Below are 24,197 nucleotides of genomic sequence, written 5' to 3'. Positions count from 1 at the left end.
AGAAAATGACAGCAATTTTTATTAAAGATAAAGATAAAAGCTTAATAAAACCAGCAAACAAAAATCAAACAGGTTATCTACAGAGTAGTCTTGGATAATTATTTACATGGGGAAGGGGAATATTTCCCACGTTTACCATAATTTATTCCATTAATATACAATCTTGAATCATGATTTATTAATGTTCCAACAACTCTCACAATTAGCTTTGCAAAGAAGGGAACCCCCTTCCCAGTGTATTGAAACCAGTAGTGGGCCATTTACTACCTGTGGTGTTTCTGCTTATGTCCTCCCATGTAGTTTATGGCAATGCCAAGATCTGAAGGATCTACATAGAATGGAATGGTTGTTCTTGATAGGAGCTGACATCTTATTTAATACCCCTGATGAAGCAGACAGCAGTGTCTGTGAAATGCGTTGAGCCATAATTATCTAAGGCCACTCTGTAGACTACCTGTTTGGTTTTTGTTTGTTGGTTTTATTAAGCTTTTAGGCATATGTCTAAACAAGTTTGCTGGCATTTTACTCTAGTTTTGAAAATACTGCCCTCAATGAACTCATTCACACTTTAAATATATGAAAAGGTTTCGGTTAGGGTTTTATACTCTATAAAAAATATAGGGTAGATGCACCATACCTCCTAGTAAACCAACTCTTCCCAGCCAGTAGAGTGAATGAAGAATGAACCTCACAAAGGGACTTTTAAGGGATCTACAGCTATAGGGTTTCTGCCTACTGATTCTTAATCAGCAAATGGGTGCAAAAAGGAAGCAAAGAAATTATTGAATGTAGTCAGGGTGCACCATGAATTTCGACGCATGCACAATCAGTCATTCAGCCTGTTTACATTGAGAAAATAGAATAGAGCTCTCCATGTAACATATATACAATACATTATATCTCTGTATATTATATATACATTGTTTTATACCCCCTCCCTCCTCCCTATGTCAGGATGCTGAGCTCCCCATGTAACATATATACAATACATTATATCTCTGTATATTATATATACATTGTTTTATACCCCCTCCCTCCTCTCTTTGTCAGGATGCTGAGCTCACGCCCTGACCATGCTTCTTTCCAGTTCTAACCCCCCTCCCTCCTCTCTTTGTCAGGATGCTGAGCTCACGCCCTGACCATGCTTCTTTCCAGTTCTAACTATCCAGGACACATAGCTGCCCCCCGATCACATGGATCCTCTCGCTCAATGTATTTCTTCCCTCCACTACTCCCGCCGCCAGGCTGCATTGTCACGTTCTAGGTTCCATTAGTCGGGTCTGTCTCGCAGTGCATTGTGGTTGTCCTCCTGTCTCCTCGCCGGCTGTGTGTGGCGGATTTCTCTTCTCGTCTCACCGGTCACCGGAGCCGCACTAATGGCGATGCACGTACCCAAGGCCCCGGGCTTCGCCCAGATGCTAAAAGATGGAGCTAAGGTGAGGAAATTTGGGGGAAGAAGGAGAAGAATCGTGGGGCGCATGGAAGCTTCTAGAACATGAGGCCTCCATCCATAGCTGTCACATGGGTGACACAGCACCGGGTGCCATGGCAATCATTGTGATGCCTGGAGGGGCCCCTTCTATACACTGATCATTGTTGCATCTATCATGTCCATCGTGGACCTGTCCATAATGACTGGCTGCCATGGTGGGTGAATCCTGGGTGAATCTGGGGCTTTTTGTGTGAAAATACGCCTGTCCTAAATTCTTACAAAGCAATTTCTATAATAAAGCCATGGCTTCATGCACATTTTATTTTTTCTGGGCCCCCTATCTGGTCGTTTCCCTGCGCAGCTCCCCCCTATTATATCCCTTTCTTCCTATAGGAGTGTTTAATCACAGCCATGCTGGCCCAGCTCCTCTGCTCCATTTAGGTGACAACTGCAGTCTCAGGGCTGGTCATGTGACAGGGTCTCTTTAGGCTTTGGGACCCCTCTTGTTCCATATAAGTAACACAGGGCAGAGAATAAGCAATAAAACATTTATTATTATGGAATATATTGCAGCTCTCCAGTCTTTACATGCGGTGGCTGCTTTAGTTTTCATTTTTCATGAAATGATCCTGCCAATAGCACTCTTCCTGTCCCAGATTATTATTATTACCAGGACAATGGTGGGTGAGGGTGTGACACCTGCTTTAGGACACTGGCACCTTGCCATCCAATCAAAACTAGCCTTGGCAGCAGCCCCCCTTGGCTCACTGCTGCCCCCTATCTATTCTTTATGGTGTTGCTACCGGGAGAAGCTTTATGCAGCCGTTCCCTGGCATGAGGAAGCAGCAACATGAACGAAGCCTAACAGGACCGCTATGAACTCCTCCCCCGTCCTTGTTTACATAACACAGGTGGTCACGGTTCTGTAGTCCATAAACAGTGTGAATGATGAGTTGTCACCTGACAAGATTTCTGCCAGGATTTGCAGGCTTTACTTTGCACTCATCAAAAACACTTTCCTGGCATGTTTAGAAAGGAGAAGATATGAGATTGCATTGAGTGTTCAGCCCTCCGAGTAATTCTTCAATCTTAAAGCCCCCAGGTGTTGTCACCAATCTGGGATCTCCTTATATGGTCATCATGGATGAGATGCTGCTCACTGTGGTGACTGCTGGTACTGCAGTGCATCAGTGAGTGTTCATGTGTTTTGGGGGGGGGGGGACTTTTCTGACTGCTTTGCAGAGACTTAGGCTACATACACACGTCAGATGATTCCCATCTAATTATTGTTTCAGGGCTGATATCTGACGAGTATCTGGCATGTGTACAGTGCTCATCCGACGTTCATGGATCTATCCTGGAAGATTGCCCAATGACTGCAATGAAAGGGAAGGGGGGAGAACTTAGCAGGGTGCTGCTCCGTCGTTCTCCCCGCTCCATAGAGCCGAACAGTGCTGTATGTACAGCGCTCATTCTTGCATCGTCCAGATCAGTGGTTGGCTACCTTTTCAGCCACCAGATCTGGACTGTGCATGTACGGGGAGCCGGGTGTCACTCAATGGGGGAGAATCCCCCATAGTGACATCATGATGCCAGAACAAGCCCACTCTCTCATCTCAGGTCTAAGCCTGGGATGGCAGAGTGTGCATGTTGTATCCAGAGACACAGCCCGCCCACTTCCCCGAGCCTGGGATCTGTACGGGAGACATGGTCTGTGGCTCTGGCCAGTGCACCCCCCCCATGCAGTGTCCTTCTCCAGACCCTGCGCTCGGGGGCACACCGGCCGGAGCCGCAGACCTGATCGTGAAAGATCCTTTCCAACAACTAAAGTCTTACCTGTCTACGTAGGATCAAGCAGTCCCATACAGTCCGCTTTTGCCAGCGCCCCAGTCGTTTCACCGCCCCTATTCATTCTCAGTGGAGCTGCTGTCTAGAGAAGCTAAGTGTAACATTTCCTATGAGGGAGCTGTAACTGCACCACAACCTCATGGCTAGTGTGAACCCAGACCTAGGTTCATTATAACATAATGTAAGCTGACTGCAGTCACCTGCTGCTAAAAAGATCTTTAAAGTTGGACCTAAAATAATGTTCTTCTTTTGCAGTTGTCCTCTCTCTTCACTGGTTATCGTATTCTGTATAGGGGGTGATGCTTTTGGAAAAGGACCCACCACATCCATTGTATCTCTAGGTGATGGAGCGGTCTTATATTTGCAGATGCTCAGAGTTGTGGGCGGGGCCTCTGCATTATTGCATGCGGTGCAAGGCTCATAGTCTTGCATAGGAGGGGATGATGTTAGCGGTTAGACCACAGGGTCTGCCATGGCTGTGTGGGGTCGGTGTAGTAGATGGAGAGTAGTCACAGGTGCAGGAGTAAGGTAAGGTTTACTTACGTCATCCCCCCAGACCAGCCAGAGCTTCAATGGTTTCCTGTGGAACCTTAGGGCTTCTGCAGAGGTTGCTAATGGTTCCTTGAGCTGTAGCTTTTTGACCTCCCATTTCATGGTGCCAGCCTGGTTCCTGGGCAATTCCATAGGGCTGAGCCAGCTCCAAGACACAAATCATCATTTTATCAGTCTGTAAGTCTGCCGTTTATCTCACTGATCCCTAAAGGGATGGTTTTAGGGCTCCTATTGGTAATTTACTAAAAAAACTATTAACCCAACTGATTCAGATTTAACTTATAATGTTACTTTGATTATTTTAAGAGCCTTACCTCCAGAACTAATATATAAATAAATTTGTGGTCCCCTCACCAGAAACTTAACTTGGGGGTCATTCAAATTTTTTTTTAAATATATACACATATAGCCAAGGATTAGCAGGAAGCTTTCATTAATGCAGCGACATAATGAAATCTTTGCTGGTTTATTCCGACATTGGGCAGTGTTGTGTATAATGCAGGCGGTATAACATTTGTGTATTATTTACAGCATTATTCTGGCTTAGAAGAGGCTGTGTTCAGAAACATCCAAGCCTGTAAAGAACTTGCCCAAACCACCCGAACTGCATATGGACCAAATGGTAAGTCAGCCCCTGAATGTTAAAGATGTGAATATTGGTAATGTATACACTCAATTCTTACCTCTAAACATAACCTTGAGCTAATTATTTGTAGTCCAACTACACATGCTTTAACCCTAACCTTCTCTGTATCCCTTCCCTTTTATCCCAATAACCTTTTGTAAAATAGGTCTCTCCCGCAGGTTCTTGTACCTCTTCCTTCCAGTAATTGCCTCCTCTAGTGTTGATGCCAAAATATTCCCCTGTGCTTGGTTTACTAACACAGCAGCTCCACATAGACCTGAATAGAGCTGTTTTGTAGAGACCCTGATAAGGTTTTGGCACCAAAGCTGTAAACGGAGCAGAGCAACCCACTGTTCTCCCTAGACGCTTTTACCCGGGTGCACCACCTGGCACTTTTCAGCAACCACCCGGCTGGTTTTGGGAGGTTACTGATAAGTTGGGTCACAGTACAGGGGCTGCCACTTGCCTACAGCTTCTTCCCACCCAGCTTAAAAAACTGAGCATTGGAGCCACCTGTATTTTTTTTGTATCTGTCTTTTAACCAGTTATCACTGATCTTCTATAACAATATTGTTCTTTTTTTCAGGGATGAACAAAATGGTTATTAATCACCTGGAAAAGCTTTTTGTTACGAATGATGCAGCCACGATTCTTAGAGAGCTGGAGGTTAGTGGCAATCACAGAATTTTATATTTTTATCATCAGAATTACAGTACGAGTTCATAATACTATTCATCCCATGTCAAGTATACAAGTGTAGTTGTGGCTACAGATTTTGATTTTCTTACGAGTAGGTTACGGTACCAAGTATGATATTACTAGCCCTATAGTAGAAATGCCTTTTATAAAAGGCTGGGTAACATGGTGGCATTTATAGTTCTTCAATATGTTAAGATATGCCAATATAGAAGCAAGCCTGAATTATGTTGGCAGTTTTTTTCTTTTGATTAAATTAATTTAGTTATGCTAACTATATGTCATTATAATATGCAGTAATAGTGTAGTACAATTTTGCACATATACAGGTTGCTCTTTATTTAGTTCCTAATTCTGTTTCATTCAAAATTAGATTACCATTTAGCAATTCCGTTTTATAAATATTTGCTATTTTATGATTGAAGTAGGTACTAAAAACTAAAGTTGGCCAGGAAAAGTTGAATTGGTAGGGTGATCGTTGACAACCAACCTCTATAAATTATTTTCCAATAGTCTGGGGTATCTACTCACTTCATAAACTTGTATGCTCATGCAACATAAGCGGCCATTTGTACATCTTTTCTGATTGTAGTCAGGTTGTGCATGCTCTTCTTTAGCATCTTTGCTTAGGATAAAGCTATACTGATGTGTTCTAATTTTATTTTGTGTTACAGGTTCAGCACCCGGCTGCAAAGATGATTGTAATGGCATCACATATGCAGGAGCAGGAAGTTGGTGATGGCACCAATTTCGTACTGGTGTTTGCTGGCGCCCTGCTTGAGCTTGCAGAGGAGCTTCTCCGTATGGGCCTGTCTGTATCTGAGGTCAGAATCTGTCTGTTTTACTACTTTACGTGCAATTTCCTTTGATACGTGTCTCTGGATGTCATGTGAACTGTATACATGAGACATTTAGAAGCTGCAAGTTCCCTTCATACGTTATTTTGTACATATAGGTGATCGAAGGCTATGAAAAGGCCTCCAAGAAAGCCCTGGAAATCCTCCCAGATCTGGTATGTAGCTCCGCTAAGAACCTCCGTGATGTTGATGAAGTAGCTGCCCTCCTACAGACTTCAGTTATGAGCAAACAGTATGGAAATGAAGCTTTCCTGTCCAAGCTCATAGCTCAGGCTTGTGGTAAGATCAATTCCTTTTCTTTCATGATTAAACCTTGTTGTCTTTTATATTTTTACCTCTTTTTTTGACTTCCTTATTCTTGTGTATACAGTTTCTATTCTCAATGAATCTGGCAACTTCAATGTTGATAACATCCGAGTCTGCAAAATCTTGGTGAGTTGTCATTTAATTATTTTTTAACAGCATTTGGTTTGGAATAATTGTCTAGAAATACAGATTATTGTACAACGAGTAGAGATGAGCGAGAATTCCTCTGGCGTCCGATGGGTCCACGAAATTTCAGCGAACCGATTTCGCCAACCCATCTGAAGTTCCAGGAAATCAGTACAGAAGGATTTCTAGGGCTGTATTCATTCATGTAGCCCTGGGAATCCTCCTGTGTGCGATCCCCGGGCACTAGAGGTTAATTAACCTTTAGTGCCTGGGCATCGCAGTGGATTTCCAGGGCTGCATTCATTCATGCAGCTCTGGGAATCCTGTGTGCGATCCCTATCACCCAGCTCTTGAGCATCATCAGGATTTTCCTTTCCTCAGCCAATCAGCTGATCATTGATTCATTGATAGCACAGTCTGTTTATTTTTTTTTTTTTTTTTTTTTGAAAAAAAAAATTTTAAGTTAAAATTCAATCTCGATCGGTAAATTTACACTGGCCAAATTCGCTGCGAGAACGAGTTTAAAAAACTCGCTCAACTCTAATAACGAGTTCAGTAGGAGCTAGCCATATCAAAGGGCTCCAAATAGTTTGTAATTGCCTTCCGATACACTGTGTGTCTGGCTTTTCTGCTTATTTATGTTGTGATTACCACGAATATATCATGTAATTGTGTTTAACTTTATTCACTTTTTCTCCTAGGGCTCTGGCATGTGCGCATCCTCTGTACTGCATGGTATGGTTTTCAAGAAAGAAGCGGAAGGAGATATCACATCAGTTAAAGATGCTAAAATTGCAGTGTACTCCTGTCCTTTTGATAACGTGATTACTGAAACAAAGGTAGGGTATTATATATTTTTTTAAATCACACTCTATTGCTGATACCTTTTGCAGTCTGCACACTGGATAAAGTTAAGGATGGTCTCTAGCTTCATTCGTTTTTTCTCGATTACTTCCACTGCATGCTGTAAAATCCTCATGGTGTGCGTTAAAAAAATGCAGAAGTCAGATGTAGGATGTTTCTGTATAAGTCTTCTTGTCCCTGGCCCTCCCTTTTTATTTATTACGTTTCTTTTGGTCCTGATTGTTCATTATTACACATGGGCATTATTCTAAGTGGCCTGTATGCAAATGCCGCCTGCCTAGGAACACACACTTTTCCAGGTTGACTGAATCCATCAACACCTATTGATATTTGCATAAGATATCCCATAGCCAAACCACTGGTTGCCTATTTATTGTCTTGCATGTCTTTCATATAAAGTAAATAGAGGTGGAACACTGGTTACAGTATTCTTCACTGCAGGCAAACTATAATGAAAATGAGAAAATGTGGTTTGATTTTTGGTATTTCCCTTCTAATTTGTGGGTTTAATTTTCTATTCATAACAGGGAACAGTACTAATAAACAGTGCAAAGGAACTGATGGATTTCAGCAAAGGGGAAGAGAATATGATGGAAGAAACTGTGAAGGCCATGGCTAATGCTGGAGCCAATGTTGTAGTGACCGGTGGCAAGGTGGCAGACATGGCTCTGCACTATGCAAACAAATACAACCTTATGGTGGTCAGGTAAGACCTGATACATTTGTTTTGGCTTTGGTTTTTGGTTCCATCTCTGTCTGGTAACTTACTATTCTTATGATTGTATAGGTTGAACTCCAAATGGGACCTGAGACGATTGTGTAAAACTGTCTGTGCAACAGCCTTACCTAGACTTGTAAGTATCAGACTTGTACAAGTGATATGGGGACATGGGTTGAGTACTGCTTGGTTAATGAGTAAAGTGAAATAACCTGTTCAATAGACTGGGTTATTGTGATATCCTGTTGGGAGATATCTGCATTAAATATTAGTTATTTTAGCAAAAAATTTAAAGATTTATTTCACAGTGTCGTTCTTAAGTGTCACTTGTACAATAGTCATTTTCCTTCTTTAAATGGAACCACATGAGCTGTGTTCATTTATACCAGCGAGACCATAAAAAATGCCTGAAAATGACTTATTTTAGGTGCAGTTTGCATACCTCGCTGTTTTGCATTTTTTGGTTGCAGAATATTTATATTGATGACACAAGACAAACTCAATAAACTTGTAAGTTGAAAGACATAGGAGAGAATTATTTTCTCCAGTAGGATTTGCCTTGCTGTTTTTATTATAGAAACACAAGTAACTTTCAATGTTTCCTACATGATATGAAGTTGTTTTTTTCTTCTCCAGACTGCTCCTACTCCTGAGGAGATGGGACATTGTGACAATGTGTACTTGTCTGAAGTTGGAGACACACAAGTTGTTGTATTTAAACATGGTATGTGTACAAGTGAAAGTTTGATTTTTATGTGGCATTCCTTTTTATTTAGATTTTGTAGGAAATGCTTCAGGATTTGTGCATAGAACAACCTGGTTTTTGTTGTATGAGCTTTCTTCTTTATTGCATATATTTTTGTTTTATTAGAAAAAGAAGATGGGGCTGTTGCAACCATTGTTGTGCGAGGTTCAACTGACAACCTGATGGATGACGTGGAGCGTGCAGTGGATGATGGTGTCAATACCTTCAAAGTGCTCACAAGAGTATGTACAAAAATTACTTTTTTGCTTTTGTAGTTTTGTTCACCTAAATATTTATATTAGGAAAGCCTGTGAGAATTAACATTTGGGAACTGCCTCCGCTATCTTGTTCTAAAAATGAAGGAGATGAATGCCAGTTTTCATTAATATGACATCAGTACCTTGTAGTAAGTTTAAATATGGTAGCTTAGACTTTCCTATCCATCACACATTTGTTTCAGTAAGTTAGTTGGTAACGTAATTTCAGAAGTCTTGTAAATCCTGCATTGTATTATCAGTCTACTCCTTTTAAATGGGCTGGCAGACAAGTACATTTTTCTGATGCAGCAACAATTAGCATTGCAACGCACCTCGGCACACACAAGGCCCTACATGTTGTTAAGCACGTAATTTATAGTAATGCAAAGGGGTTTCAAAAGCAAGTAAATGCTTTCAAATTTCTACCCTCACAGCAACGGATTAGGATCATTACATTTTTTATTATTATTTTATTAATAAACTGTATTGATATGACGCCAACATATTACGCAGCGCTGTACAATAATTAGGGGTTGCAAATGACAGACAGATACAGACAATGATACAGGAGAAAGAGGACCCTGCCCCGAAGAGCTTACAATCTAGGATTTAGTAAGCTTTTGACTGGTAATTGAGTTTTTGAAAGATGTACAAGAAATGGGGGAGGTGGGCAAAGAAGGCATGTGCCACAAAGAAAATTAGGTAGACAGTATACCCCACTCCTATTACACTGGAAGTAAGGGGAAACCTTCTCAGTACCTAAATATTATAAATAATTACCATTATATTAAAAATATAGTCTTTCCCTGTTTTCAAAATTTAAATACAATGTTTGGTCTGGGCTTTAAAAAAAAAGTTTGTACTATTTAATTTTTTAACACATTTTTATTTTTCCAATTATTATGCACCCAAAAAAGTGAATTTTTCTAAACAAAAAGCTGCTTCACAACGGTATGAAGTGAGTGTACACTGGCGCAGTGCCACTGTATAGTGTGAGAATCATAATTTTTTTTTTTTTTTTGTACTTTTAGGATAAGAGACTTATCCCTGGTGGTGGAGCAACAGAAATTGAGTTGGCAAAACAAATTACATCTTATGGAGAGGTAATTGTGTACAATTAATTTGTTTATAAAGTAGAATTGCATTTTAGTTGTGAAAAACAGTCCTTTACAGGTCCAATATAAATGCTGCTAGATTTGAGCAAAATAACTGAAGATCCTTCACTGTGTGGATGTATTGAAATTCCAGCTTGGCACACTGTAAGATTTGCTTTTTACAGGAATTGTCTTCTCTTACAGACTTGCCCAGGACTCGACCAATATGCAATTAAGAAGTTTGCAGAGGCACTGGAGTCTATCCCAAGAGCTTTGGCTGAAAACTCCGGAGTTAAAGCCAATGAAGTGATCTCCAAATTGTACGCCACACATCAAGAGGGGAACAAAAACTTTGGCTTTGATATAGAGGTAAGTGTGTGGAATATTTTTATAGTTGGGCTTCTTTTTCATGGGTGACAAGTCAATGATGCCTGATTCCTGATAGTTCCATCCTCCATTGACTAATACTATTATTATTATTAAACGGCATTTATATAGTGCCAACATATTATGCAGCATTGTACAATAAATAGGGGTTGCAAATGTCAGACAGTGATAGGACCCAGAAGAGCATACAATCTAGGAGTTGGGGGAAGTATCGCACAATAAGAGGAGAGATATGTATGGGTGGGAAGTAGTGAGGGTTTTAAGAGACCGATGAGGACGGGTAGGTGAGGTTGAAGCGTTGGATTTTGAGTGTTCTTTTAAAGGAGCAGAAAGTAGGAACAAGCCGAATAGGACTAGGAAGTATTTTCCAGGGAGTCAGGGCAGCACTAATACACATATACATGGAGTCCAGACACTGGGACCTGTGTGTTCTGTTCACTGGCAGTATTTATGTTTGTAATTAATTTAACCCCCCTGGCGGTATTCCCGAGAGTGGTAACCCCGAGCCACACTCAGGGTAGCATAGAAAAAATCCTACCTGCTCCTCAAGATCCAGCGGCGTCCTCCAGCGATCCTCAACCGGCTTCTGCATCACATGCTCGGCTTGATGTTATGCGTGAAGCATCGGTACGCTGGGGAGGCGTGGCCTGGCAGTAAATTTAAAAGCAGATTACGTTTTAATCTGCTTTTAGCATATTGATCACAGTGATAGTTAATAAAAAATAAATCCAAAAGTTTATCAATTAGCTTTGTCCAGTGCCCATTATTTTTTTATTTTTAATACTCTTAAATTTTTTTATAATTTCTCTGTTTTTATTTCAATATTTTTTTTATAGTTATTATAATTTATGATTTGTGTTTCAAACTTTATCATACCCGGGAAGTATTCCTAAGGAGAACAGGCCTACAATATTAAACAACAAATTGCCTTGCAAAAGAATGTACCGTTTTTGACATAAAAATACAGACATAATTAGACCGCCAGTGAGGTTAAATATTTCCATTGTGAACATTCTGATTTAAAACATATGGTTGCTTTGTAATCTGCAGGCTGAGACCGCCGCTGTAAAAGACATGCTGGAGAGCAACATCCTTGATACATACCTGGGGAAACATTGGGGAATTAAGTTGGCCACAAACGCAGCTGTTACTGTACTCCGAGTAGACCAAGTAAGTGGAAATGAAACACCCTATAGCCAGCATAATTGTGTGCTGATATCAAACGTGTACATTTTATTTCATATCTTTTCCATTGTATATGACAATGGTTTGGAATGTGGGATCAGGATGCCTGGTTCATTGCTGTCATTGTCATTTGGGATATAACCAGGTCAGGACATGGGGGAGAGATTCAGCAAATGACCTTCACCCTATAGTCTGTGTACTTATAAGAACTTCTTTTACCAGGACCTAAATCTTGTAGTCGGCAGACAAAGCTATCCCCAGTACACTGAATTCCCAAACAACCTTACCTGAGGTCTCCCCTGCAAAATGTCATAATTGCCCTTATGGAGAAGCTATTCTGTATTCCAGTGTGTGTGTAATTCAGACAGGGCTGACACTACCCAAGTGTAGTGGTGATAATGTTGTTGGCTCATTATGGAACTTTAGAAGCTCACTGGATTTCGGGAAATGAGTATTTATACTTGCAAAGACAAAACAATTGGAAATGTGCATGTATTGCACCAGACCTAGTTTAACTTATCACTAAAAGTGTTTTCTGTTCTTGGCTATATAAAAGCAGCTCATGTTTTCAGTTCCACCTTGTGTGTGTTTTTTTTTTTAGAACATCTGCAAACATTTGGGGTTAAGTTTTAGGGAGATTGAGTTTTTTTCCATTAATTCTAATAAAGGGTGTTGTATTGCTCTGTGCAGGACAATGAGCTGCTTTTCTCTTCTTTACAATCTGCCAATAATTGAAGATTCTTCAAGCATATCCTGTGTTGATATTTGTTTTCCTTAATGATAGCGTGTTATATGTATTGCGTCTTTTCATAATCCTAATTACAATATTGAGAACGGTGAACAGAAGAAACCGATGTCTTCGAACTCCGGTGGGAAGATGTTGCTTTTTGTTTTTTTTTGTTCATGCTGAGTTGTTTAAAACATTGTAGATCATAATGGCTAAAGTGGCCGGCGGACCAAGAGCCCCCAAGCAGCAAGGACATTGGGATAAAGATGACTGGCAGGATGAACCAGAAAAATAGATAACATAATGATCAGGTGCCATTATTGTGCAATGCACGGAGTGCACACTGCATGGATTCACTACTAACCTCCTAGACTTCAGTGTGTGATGATTGTGTTCTACTAAAACTGCAAGAAAAGGTTCTTAGAATAACACACAGCCACTCAGAGATCCGATTGTGTGGCTGCTTTATTATGATTCCAACTCGGTGTCACTCTAAGCACTGCATGACCCTTCTGGAATGTTCTGTCAGGACTGCTGAATCCAATTCTAACATTGGTATAGAAACCTCCTTTAAAAGCTTCACTCCATCCAAAAGTTTTGTATGGAGAAAGGAAAATTTTACAACATGGCCACAGGCAGCAAGAAAAACTGACAATGGTTCCAAACCTTCACTTTAAGATGGTTACAAGATGGCCAGTCAAGTGCAACTGTTCTTGCTTCTACAAACTTGTAATAAAAAAAAGACCAAGTTAAAAGACTTAAGACAACTTTGATGAAGCAAGAATGGTTGCACTTGAAGAAGCCATCTTGTTACCATCCTAATTTGAAGGCTTGAACCCAGTGTCCATTTTTCTTACTGCCTGTGACCCTGTTGTAGGATTTTTCCTTCTTATCTAATGGGAGATTGACAAGATCATGCCAAGCATATATTTACCATAATGCTGGCTGTACTCTGAAATATTGCAGGGATTTCAACCAAATTACCACCTACAGCTTTAGAGCTGAATCGGAGAGCACTGTTCATCTGGGTTAATGGGCAGTTATGGGAGAATGATTTCCACCTGTATACTGAAACAAATGGGCAGTCGCAGAGAAGAGGCAGTTGAGTGTCTGGCTGGCAGTCAGCTCACAAAGCCAACACAAGGATAAGAATATTTTATTTTTGCCATGTGGCTGTAATTTTGAGGTTTTAAATTCCTTCCTTCCTTGTTTTTTTTTTTTTTTTTTTTTTTTTTTTTTTCCTTTATTTTTATTTATTTCCTTCTTTCTGCTTTCCTTTCTTCCTTTTTTTTTTTTTTTTTTTTTTTTTTTTTTTTTGGAATTTGAAATAGGTGAATTGTGTTTGGTTTTTGTCCATTTTTTCACTGCAATGTGATTGCTATGGGCACCATTACAGACAAGGGATCCTTGTGTTAAATATGAATGCATGACATTTCTAACCTGAAATGTGTACGCTGAGTTATACAAAAAGAGGTCATAGATTTTACTAATTGTATATAAAGGTTTGGTGTGCATTGTTCTTTATTTTTTAGTTCACCGGATATTTAGAATGTCATTATGAGGGTGTAAAATTAGACCCCTCCCTAAAGAGAGCTGACGTGATTTGTCTTGGTCATTGAGCAGTTTGTTCATACAAATTTAGAGAAGTTCTCTGAACTTGTGGGAAAACAATCACAACTAATAATATATATTAATGATATTCCTTTTGTTTCTTCCCCACTATTAGATTATTATGGCAAAACCTGCAGGTGGTCCAAAGGCACCAACAGGCAGAAAGGATTGGGATGATGACCAGAACGACTGAACCCTTCGCTATTTATCTGTGCTTTTCTCTTGGCTGTTTATGGACGGTCTTACAGTGCGTTTCATACATGGCTGCAGCTGCTTCTTGAGATTTTGTTCACTTAAGTTAAAATACTGTACAATAAAGTCCTGACTACATTCTATGAGTTTTTATACGACTTGTGTGTCAGATTTCCATGAACAAAGCTGACTGCAAATAAAGTCGGTTCAGTTCTTGGGTTGATAGTTTTGGTAACAGAATACAATATATTACACATTATTCACACTGAGGATTTGATAACAGCCAATAGGGTCATAAGCACATAGTTACCTCTCCAAATTACCGAGTTCAGCTGGCTCAAGCAAAGCCTACTATTACTGCTACAGGATACTGAGACTGTTGAGTGCTATAAACTTTGTATGAACCACTTGGGTTTTCTGTTATAACATTACTGTCCCCTTGTACAAAGGCAGCTCCCTATAGACATGGATTGGGTGAGGGAACTCAACAATCTCTCATTCCAAAACTTTAACAGCACTTTTCTAAGATGGATTTCCAAAAACATATTTGGAGTGTATAAGCAGTTCAGGCAAAAGATAATTCATGAGAACAGGTACCAATGTTGCATTCCAGTTTATTTTATTTATATAAGTTCAGAAGGGTTGAGGTCAAAAGTTTATGGCCCAGATTTTTTATGTCCAACAAGCATTAACGCATGATGTGATGGTCCGATGTCCACAAACATTTGTCCATATAGTGGAAATGTGCATTTGCATGCTTTATCGTAGTGTGCAATATAGATTACTTCTACATAATCTGCACAGCAGCTGCCTACTTCTGTTTACTTCTCACACAGCTGGTGTGAAAATTTGTCATTCTCCACACCCCTTTGCTGGCTTTTATAGATGCTATTGTAAGCAATGAAGCGAGTGATGGTAGTCTCCTATAGGTCCCTGCATAGCAACACTTCGAGATCAGCTATTGCTACCTACTATATGCACACTGATATAATTTATACAAATTACATTGCTGGGCAGTGGAAAAATTATCTTACAGATAGCCAAAAAGATCATTGGTGTTGACCTGAGGCACAAATTTCTCATTGATCATTGAACCCCTAACAACCCTTGGAGGAACCCTGATTGAGATACTCTGCCTTAAATTGTAATGGCCATTTGTTACTATCCTAAGCAAAACTATTACCCCACAGCGAGGTCTATGGACCTGCAGCAGAAAGGACAGATTCTCTTTGGTCAGAGCCTTGGTATAAGATACAATTTAGAAGTAGCAGCTTAACAATTCTCTGCTGTAGCAGAAAATAAAATGTAACTAGGAATTTAGCAAATAAACCTTAAAGAAGAGGTTTAAAAAGTGAATGTAAACTTGGCTCAAGCATCCTGTCCAGGGCTCCTCTGAACTACAGAGCACCTCACCCTGTGCTCTGGAGAAGAGAAAAATGAGAGATGCCCCATGGTTCAAATTGGGACAAAGAAAGCTTGCTGCGTTACTATAGATATACAGAAAGCGTTGTCACCCTAGGACAGGAAGTGTGTATATATTACATGTTATTGAGTTTATATCCACCCAAAGAGATATATATTATATATTGTAAAAGGTAAAAAAGACAGGTAACATGCACCAGGTTTGCAGGGTTCTGCTTGAATCTCTGTGATAGATGTTGATATCCTCATTGCAATGATGAGAAGGGTAGTACTGGGTCTTTAATGCTAAACTCCAGACAACGTTTATACATTCTTAACCCCTCTAGCGTTCTATTTTGTGCAAATTTCCATGCAAAAAGTGTTCCTTTTTTTTTGCATGGAAATTTATTTTACATTGTAGGCTGTAATTCTTAGGCATAACTCACCAATATTTAATTAATGTAATTAATTCAATAATAAACTTAAAATAAAAAAACACAAAATTCTGTAAAAAAAAATATTAAAATGTAATATAGGTGTACAGTAGCATACATAATAAAATATATACTCTATGAATATTCCTTTGTATTGGCCTCAATACAGCTATTTTGAATGGAATCCAATACAAAATTATACGAATTTCCCGCTGCTAAGTCCAGGCCGCACCGACGCATGTGCCGATGTCACCGGGAAATCCCGTAGATTAAATCAACACTTCGCGGCTGGAGATCAGGACCCCTGGACGCAGGGGGAGAGCGACAGAACAAGGTGAGTTTTTTTTAAAGCTACCCCGAGTGTGACTCGGGATTAACGCTTTTTGAAAGTAAGATCCACTCCGAGTCACACTCGGGATTACTGCTAGGGGGGTTAATAGAATGGGGGGGAAGAAATTCTTTCACAAGGTCTGTGAAAATGTGGAATCGGCTCCCTCAGGAAGTAGTTTCAGCAACTACTATAGTTTGCCTTAAGAAAAAGCTGGCTGCTTTACTAGGAGTACAGAAAATACCTGGGGATTAAAGCTTTAAAGTAAATATAATAGACTGTTGATCCAGGGAACATCTGACTGCCTCGTGGGATCAGGAAGGAATTTTTTTCCCTTCTTTTATGCCTGCCTCTGGATCAGCTATGTCCATACGATTTTAGATTTGGGATATGTTTATTTCCCTAGTCTTTTTTCAACCAGACTTATTATGTAACTATGAGAAAGTTTGGGATAAGTTGGATCACAAAGGGAAAGTAAAATAGCCAACAAATGCTCAGCACTTCTGGGAACTCCTTCAGGATGGCTGGAAAACCATTTCAGGTGACAACCTCTTCAATATGACTTTAGAGGGAATGGCAGAAATGTGCAAAGCCGTTACCAAAGCAAAATGTGGTTAACTTCTGAATCTGAAATATCAAATAGATTCTGGTTAACACTTTTGACTTGTACTGTAAAAAACTCTTAGATTGTAAGCTCTTCTGGGCAGGGTCTCCTCCTCCTCCTGTGTCACTGTATATGTCTGTCATTTGCAGCCCCTATTTAATGTACAGCACTGCGTAATATGTTGGCGCTATATAAATCCTGTGCATGTGTTTTGCTCTGCTTGGAGTTCAGATTTTTCTTGTTCATCACACACTATCCCTGGTGATTTCAGTATTGATTTGTAGTTGGGGTTCCTGAGCTCTTAAATTTCCTATTTGCAGCAGTACAGGCAGATAAAATTTTTTTACTTTTATTTATGTACCAAAACCCTCACTTTTTTAATTTCACCTTCTGCAAAGTGATCACACTCCAAACTCCGGTTCTGTTTGTACTTATGATTGCATATCATTTTATTGCATAAGTACTGATGTACAATTCTCAGGCCTGATAATAAAGAGACATCGGAAATGGTCCCTCAAAATAAAATAGCTCTGCTTGTGCTTGTATGTACATATTTCACATGTTTCCAAAATTACTGATGTGCACCTGTCTGCCATCAATGGAAGCAGCCAGTCTTTGCAGGATGGCTCCATATTGATAATGAGGTTCGCTGTAGTCATGTGACCTCAGTAAGCAATGCAGATAAGTTTAAACATGATGGCTGCCTCCATTAAATAACACTAAGGGTACATTTAAAGTGCACCTGTCATTTAGCAGCAGGCAAATGTTGTATTTCATATATTTTTTCATAATTATAATGCTTAAGATCTAACAATGTGTTTACAAAGTAAATAATTGGGGAAAACACAAAATATCCAGTTCTATTCCTGGGCAAAACAAAAACAAAAAATAAGTACAACTCTGATATGCAGCTGCTCCTAACTTGCCCTGCCTTGATCTCCCCTGCTGGCCTACAGAATGCCTCATCTCCATAACATTGGGGAGTTCTGTAGTCCAGAAGGGAGGAACTTGGGTAAGAGTGACAATTGTGCTTGGGATTTCATTGCAGAATTGCCAGCTTGCTTCGGGTAATTAGGAGCAAACTGGATTTTTTGCACTTGCATATTGCTCCATGCTTTGTCTTCTAAATGCTGCAAGTCTTGTTTAAGCCCTGCATCCATTAGGTTTTTTTGTAATCATTACAGTGCTTAGAGTCAGGGGGTGTAAAAAACAGAGGAAGGGAGAACAGCCACCTGTTAACTTGTTCTTTCAAATTTCTCCCTGTAAGGGACAACTCTTGCTATCTGTGCCTTTCCCTTATTCCTGTACAGATGTAAATGACAGGTGCACTTGGCGAATTTCATTATAATAAATATTCCTTGGCATTAGAGATTGTGGCAGATACGTCTGCATGTGTCACAGTATTCTTTCATAAAACAGGAGGTAGGCCTGCGAGTTCAGCACTTTGTTTAGCGGCACCGCTTGTACTTGGCTGTCACTGATGTGGAACCAATGGCCCTTTGTGGACTCTGTACTCGGCTCTGCAAAAGAATAAAAGATGCAATTATTGTTAGTGCCAATTCACCATTGGAGTCATCTCTCCAGATCATCGGCTTTATCTTACCCTCAGGAAGGACTCCTCGAAGTACAAGGTCACACAGATGAGGATTTGGGGTTCGTGATTTTACATAGGCAGTATAATGTCCAGAACGCATGGTGCCGCTATGTTCAATAACACCGTACAAGGAATACAGCAGCCGGTCCTCTACCTCAGAGATGTTCTAAAACAACAAGATATAGACCATTCAGTGTTTACCATTCTAAGCTTACCGTATCAGCAATTTTACACCACCAGGATTATACTTCAACTTGTTCACTATTCCAAAAGTGGACGTTTACTCCATACCAAGGCTCCTAGTTTAGTCTGTCACCAGCCCTCATCATGAAGCCTTTTAAAGTCAGCCCTCATGGCTTTAAGCTGACCCAGGTAAATCTCCTGGCTGGTGTTCCTTGGTCAGATCATCAGGATCTCCTGTCTCGAGGACTATTTTGCTAATCTGCTTCTGGTCATTGGCATTAATGTAATGAAAAACATAAAATGGGGAAGGAGAAGTTTTCTACCTCATTAAATTCTAAATATTCTATGCCAACGCCTGGTTGAGAAACACAAAATATATTCAAAGAAAAAGGAAAGAGGGGTTTGTTGGCTAAATCAGAATTTACCTAAAGATTGTTGCATACATATTAACATGTAACTATTTTTTATAAAAAAAAGTCCTTAAAACAACATAAAGTAATATGTATCAATAAGGGGCCACTATATGGCACCAGACAAACAACTTCTAGTCTGCAATAAGGCAAATCTTAGGAGTTAAAGTTCCTTCCGGAGCTCAAGTATTCATGCATACAACAGGTACCAGATCCAAAGTTGGCAGTCTTATCTTGCAAACCCCCTTTTAGTTTGAAAGATTGTGTTGAGAATCAGGAAGCTTTGTTCCACTGTTCCAGGCCTTTTTCTGCTGGGACACTACTAGGATTGTTAAGTACAGACTCAATACTTTTTTCTGGAAGTATACCACCAGTCAAGCACTAACAACCAAAGGGTTTATTTCTTATATGGAAGAATCTCCAAGTACATATAATCTGCGACCAAGCGAATCTTGCACTTCCTTTCAGTACTATTGAAATCTTATCTCTTGGTCATCCACTTTGAACAGTTTTCAAGTTTTTTAACCTTTAAATACAGTGGTCGGCAAACTCTGGCCTTTAGGCCGGATACGGTCTAGCCAGTATTCCAGTCCAGCCTAATGCCTCCCTAGTTATTTATTGTTGGTCCTGGCCTAATTGAATTTCTGCAATATCATTGAGTTCCCGCACAGTAACCCTAATTACTATGCCTAAAGAGCAGAAGCAACGCGCAGCTACCAGTCCCTGGAAGGTTGACCCCGACCGTTGTGTTTTTAACCCTGAATGTACATAACAAATTATTCTTCGTCCAATGCTAGAACAAAGCCTTGTGTTTAGTGTGCAATGACACCAACAGCACTTTCAAGCGGTCGAATCTCGAGGGGCATTTCAAAGCCAAGCACGCACACACATACAGAGACTATACCACGGATGAGCGTAAGACTATGGCTTAAATTATGGTATCCAAAAATATCAAAGTATGGGAGGACTTTACCTGCAGTTAAATTTATAGTCATATTTTATTTACATCATTTTAAAAGAAGTTTAAAAGGGGAAGTTATATAACATCATAGGGATCATCCGACGCGTTTCGCAGACTAGGTCTTTCTTTCCTCAGGGATGTATTTAGTACAGACAATAGATGTATCAGCACAAAAGGCTATTCAACTAAAAGTGCACTTTGTCACCTGGTATGGAGGCAGGTATAAAGCAGGGCTAAAACCACAACAGAGATAGCGGTATCCCAAAAGTATCATCCACCATAATGTTCAATTTGTAGTGTCTGTTCCTTGAAGTTTTCAAAAATTGCCATTCAAGCATCTTTTTGATCATAGTAAATTGTTGTCCTAGACCAGTGCATGTAATTCAAAAAAAAGGGAGACCGGCATCATCTGTGATGCATCAAGTGATGGCGGTCTCCCTGTTTTTGAAATAGATGCAGTGGGCTAGGACAACATCTATTGTCTGTACTAATTACATCCCCGAGGAAGGGGACCTAGTCTGCGAAACATGTCGGATGATACCTTTATATGTAATGTGTACAATGTGTTCAGCCTATGTATGTTATGATGTTATATAACTTCCCCTGAATCATTATATGGGGGGAGTCATGTATAAACTTCTTTTAAAATGATATTATAAAATTGTTATATTTTATTTACATTTAACTTTCGTTAAAGTCCCATACTTTGATATTTAAATACCATAATTAAACTCTTTTAGGGATGGTGGCAGTAATAAATCGGGAAAAAAATTATATGGAACACTGAGGCTGCTCGCTTGCAGTCACGGATGTTGGATCATCCGTCTTCAAGAAGCAGGCCTCCAAAGCTTCTGAGAGTGCTGAGCGTCCTATAAAGTGTCCCTGTTGATTGCGAAGAAAATGCATCCTGTCACTGATGCAGACTTTGTAACGGATTGTATAGTTGCTGCAGTTGATGTAATTTGTCCCGAGCAACACAACGGTTTCAAGGCAATCCCGCTGTCTGCCGGCACTGACACACTGAGGTTCGCTGGCTCAGTCGTGGCAATGCAGATCGTTTTCTTTGTCAGTGCCAGGGTCCTCAAGGTCTTTCAAAAGTTTTCAGATGAGGTTTGGTTTTGTCGGTTTGACTTCCTCACTGATATCAGCTCTCACCTTAACGAACTTAACCCAAAGCTTCAAGGACGTGACATGCTCATCACGAACATGGAAGCCTACGTGCAGGCATTCGAAGCAAAGCTGATTCTATGGGAGAAACAGCTCTATAAGGGCAATTATGTTTATTTCCCGCACCTCACCCAGTGTAATGTTGCCCATGTTGACACTGAAGAATGCAACAGTGTGCTGTCAACACTGCGGAATGAATTCTCTGCACGCTTGACTGAAGTGCGTTCTCATTCGCAAGAGTTTAAGATCATTAGCACTCCTTTTGACAACGCCCCTTCTTATGTGCAATTGGAGTTGATTGAGCTGAATGCTTCGGACGTTCTCTTGTCCAAGTTTACTTCTTGCACAACTCTCATTGACTTCTACAGTCAGCTGCCACGTGCTCAGTTTCCAATGTTGTTAGCCCGTGCCAAGCGTGTGATCGCAATAGTAAGAACAAGCTGCACTCTCAGCTCACTGACAATCATCTTAATGATAATCTGTTGCTGAACTCCTCATCATTAGAACCTGATATTGTATCTGTCCCCAAGAACATGCAACATCATGTTTCCCATTGCTCGTACTGTATTTTTAAATAGAAAACCTTTCCTTGAACACCTTGTTTTTTTCTGGTCTAGTGTGCCTTCTTGACCTCCTGAAATGGCCCAGTAGTCCAAAAAGTTTGCTGACCCCTGTTCTAATAGTTTAGGTGACTCAAGCTCCCCTAAGGAAGCCTTTATGGTGAAACGCGTCTGGAAAAGGGAGACCTAAAGACTTCACTTATAAGGTTACATAAAATAGGATCTGGTTTTAATAACTTCTTGTTGTGTTTGCAAATAGTTAGACGTGTATGTCTAGCAGCAGAAAAAGACCCCCTTACCTTGCATGCTGCTAATGCTAAAGAGGGCCTGTCAATATTTACTGAATATCACTTTGTGAATACTATGTACTACATTTTTATCTTTGACTTGCTTTGAATATATTCAGCCCCAAAACAAAATCCCTCTTTTTCGCTTCTTTTCTTGTAATTTACTGTGAATATAATAATTATAGCAGGTTTTACCTGAAGACCCGAAAGTTATTTTATTGGGTTCCCCCATGGTAAATATGTAGAAAACTACTCTAATCTGTCAGGAAGCACTCGATCTGTAAGGGCTTCCTGGACTTTCCAGAATAAGGCATCAGTTTCTTAGATTTGCAAGGCTGCCAACTATGTTGTCTACCACTTAGCTGGACTGTTTTTGGACATTGCCAAGGTTTAAGACCTCCTGTGTCCCTCAATGGACAGGAAAAGTAAAACATTTCTGTAACACTGTAAAACATCATCCTATTTATCATCCTCTCACTACTGCTTTGCAACAAGGTCAAAGCATGTTGCATGGAGCAAATGTATTCTCTGTTATGTATCTGGAGCATTTTGGTGTCAAATCGGCAATCTTAAATGTAAACGCCAATTAAAATCATATTAGTTAGTAGTTTGGTGACCCTGGAACACGCCTGCATCTGCTGCACTGGAGATCCCAAAAAGATCAGGTTTCATAGTTTGCCAGTAGTAGTAACTAAAGCATTACTTTGCTATTACCCTTTTATCATCCATAGGGAAATCAAATTGCTATCCACCTCTATATGAAGCCATAACCATAAGCCATAAATTCTACAAACTACCTAGAACATCCTTGACCTGATGTGCCATATCTAACCAATATAGAGCGATCCATTTCCAATGTAAGAGTGGTGTTATTTACATTAATTCAGTGATAGCAATATTACAGCCATTGTTACTGACCTTGCATTTTGCTGTACTGAAAGGAGCCAGGTCAATGACTTCTGGGAACTTGATGTGTTTATTAATCTTGTGAAGATTAAAACCGTTCTATGAATTGAAAAAAAAAACAAACGAAACACATTTAACCAATGAAACTTAGCAAACAAAAATCAGACAGTAACGTGGTCAAAACACTAGACTGACAATGATGCGGAGTGAAGCTAAAAAACAATAACACACATTTTATTTAAAGCTGAACTCCAGGAAAGCAGCTTTAAAATATTAGTATATGTGTATGATTAATATGCCCAGTGGCGCCATAATTCTTTTCTGGAAGTATTTTGATCTGGGAACCTTTTCCGGTCAGTTCTGACATAACTGCTCTCCACTGTAAGCCTGCTAATTGTACAGGGATATAAAATCAGCACATTGAGGAGTTCTCAGTGTGAATTCCCCTCCTGCAAGCATGTGCAGAAATATCCTAATGATACTGGAGCCCAGCCTGGTTTCATTCCTCCCTGTGACCAAGCTGCAAACTACAGGACCAAGGGAACAATTTTACTGTGCAAACCATTTTGATGGCTTTGGGACCTTTTCCCTTTTTAACTTCATTTAGAAATTAGCTGGGACCATTCTAACAGTAAATAGCATTCAATATCTGTGTACAAAAACAAAAAAAATTCAAATAGGCTACTGGGAACAGGGTCCTGGATGCAGCAGCTGTTTCCCCCTCTCTGCTTTAAGCATTATCACTAACCATCCTGGCTAGAACACAACTTTGTGCTGCAAACTGATACAAGTAGAAATTTTAAAAAGCCCAGAGCTATGTTTGAGCACAAAAGAAAGGAAGCAGAATACAAAAAAAGTAGTTACACGTATTTCCAGTGATTTCCCAGCAGCTGATCTATACCACTTTACATGCCCTGCTCTTTGTGTGATGGTGACCATCTTGGTAGAGGAAGGCCTTGCTCCCATGATAACTGATTAAGGAAAAAAAAAGCTTTGCCTCTATCAACATGTCTTCTCTACACAATACACCAAGCAGATGCATGGTAGTAAGTCAGGAAACTTGGAAGGTTCAGCTTTGGTGGGTTCACAGGCAAAACTGGTAACTAGTCCTTTGTCCTCTGCTTGCCTTTTCTGGCTTTG

General features: G+C 40.0%; 2 protein-coding genes across 4 annotated transcripts in view; one reads left to right on the top strand and one right to left on the bottom strand.

Annotated features, from left to right (window-relative positions):
• The first annotated feature begins 1,277 nt into the window (after positions 1 to 1,277).
• Positions 1,278 to 14,365, top strand: CCT8 (chaperonin containing TCP1 subunit 8). Of its 2 annotated transcripts, XM_072398055.1 has the most exons (16): positions 1,278 to 1,436; positions 4,364 to 4,454; positions 5,044 to 5,123; positions 5,828 to 5,977; positions 6,109 to 6,289; positions 6,381 to 6,442; positions 7,144 to 7,281; positions 7,834 to 8,012; positions 8,094 to 8,160; positions 8,661 to 8,748; positions 8,896 to 9,011; positions 10,058 to 10,129; positions 10,325 to 10,489; positions 11,558 to 11,677; positions 12,622 to 12,730; positions 14,146 to 14,365. In XM_072398055.1, exons 1-15 carry the CDS (start codon positions 1,377 to 1,379, stop codon positions 12,712 to 12,714), a joined length of 1,662 nt encoding a protein of 553 aa, XP_072254156.1. In that variant the 5' UTR covers positions 1,278 to 1,376; the 3' UTR covers positions 12,715 to 12,730; positions 14,146 to 14,365. The 2 variants fall into 2 exon arrangements, with proteins under 2 accessions (XP_072254156.1, XP_072254163.1); XM_072398062.1 differs by lacking the exon at positions 12,622 to 12,730.
• Positions 14,366 to 17,408: 3,043 nt separating this feature from the next.
• USP16 (ubiquitin specific peptidase 16) overlaps positions 17,409 to 24,197 on the bottom strand; it is a 24,188-nt gene continuing 17,399 nt past the window's right edge. For both annotated transcript variants that reach the window (XM_072398040.1, XM_072398047.1), the window contains exons 16-18: positions 23,070 to 23,156; positions 18,593 to 18,749; positions 17,409 to 18,509 (exon numbers count right to left, since the gene is read on the bottom strand). In XM_072398040.1, the coding sequence (XP_072254141.1) occupies positions 18,385 to 18,509; positions 18,593 to 18,749; positions 23,070 to 23,156 (369 nt within the window). In that variant the 3' untranslated portion in view covers positions 17,409 to 18,384. The remainder of the gene's footprint in view (positions 18,510 to 18,592; positions 18,750 to 23,069; positions 23,157 to 24,197) is intronic.

This window comes from Pyxicephalus adspersus, chromosome 1 (genome assembly GCF_032062135.1).
Source record: "Pyxicephalus adspersus chromosome 1, UCB_Pads_2.0, whole genome shotgun sequence".
Taxonomy (NCBI): Eukaryota; Metazoa; Chordata; class Amphibia; order Anura; family Pyxicephalidae; genus Pyxicephalus; species Pyxicephalus adspersus.
This window is presented reverse-complemented; position numbering and strand designations above follow the sequence as displayed.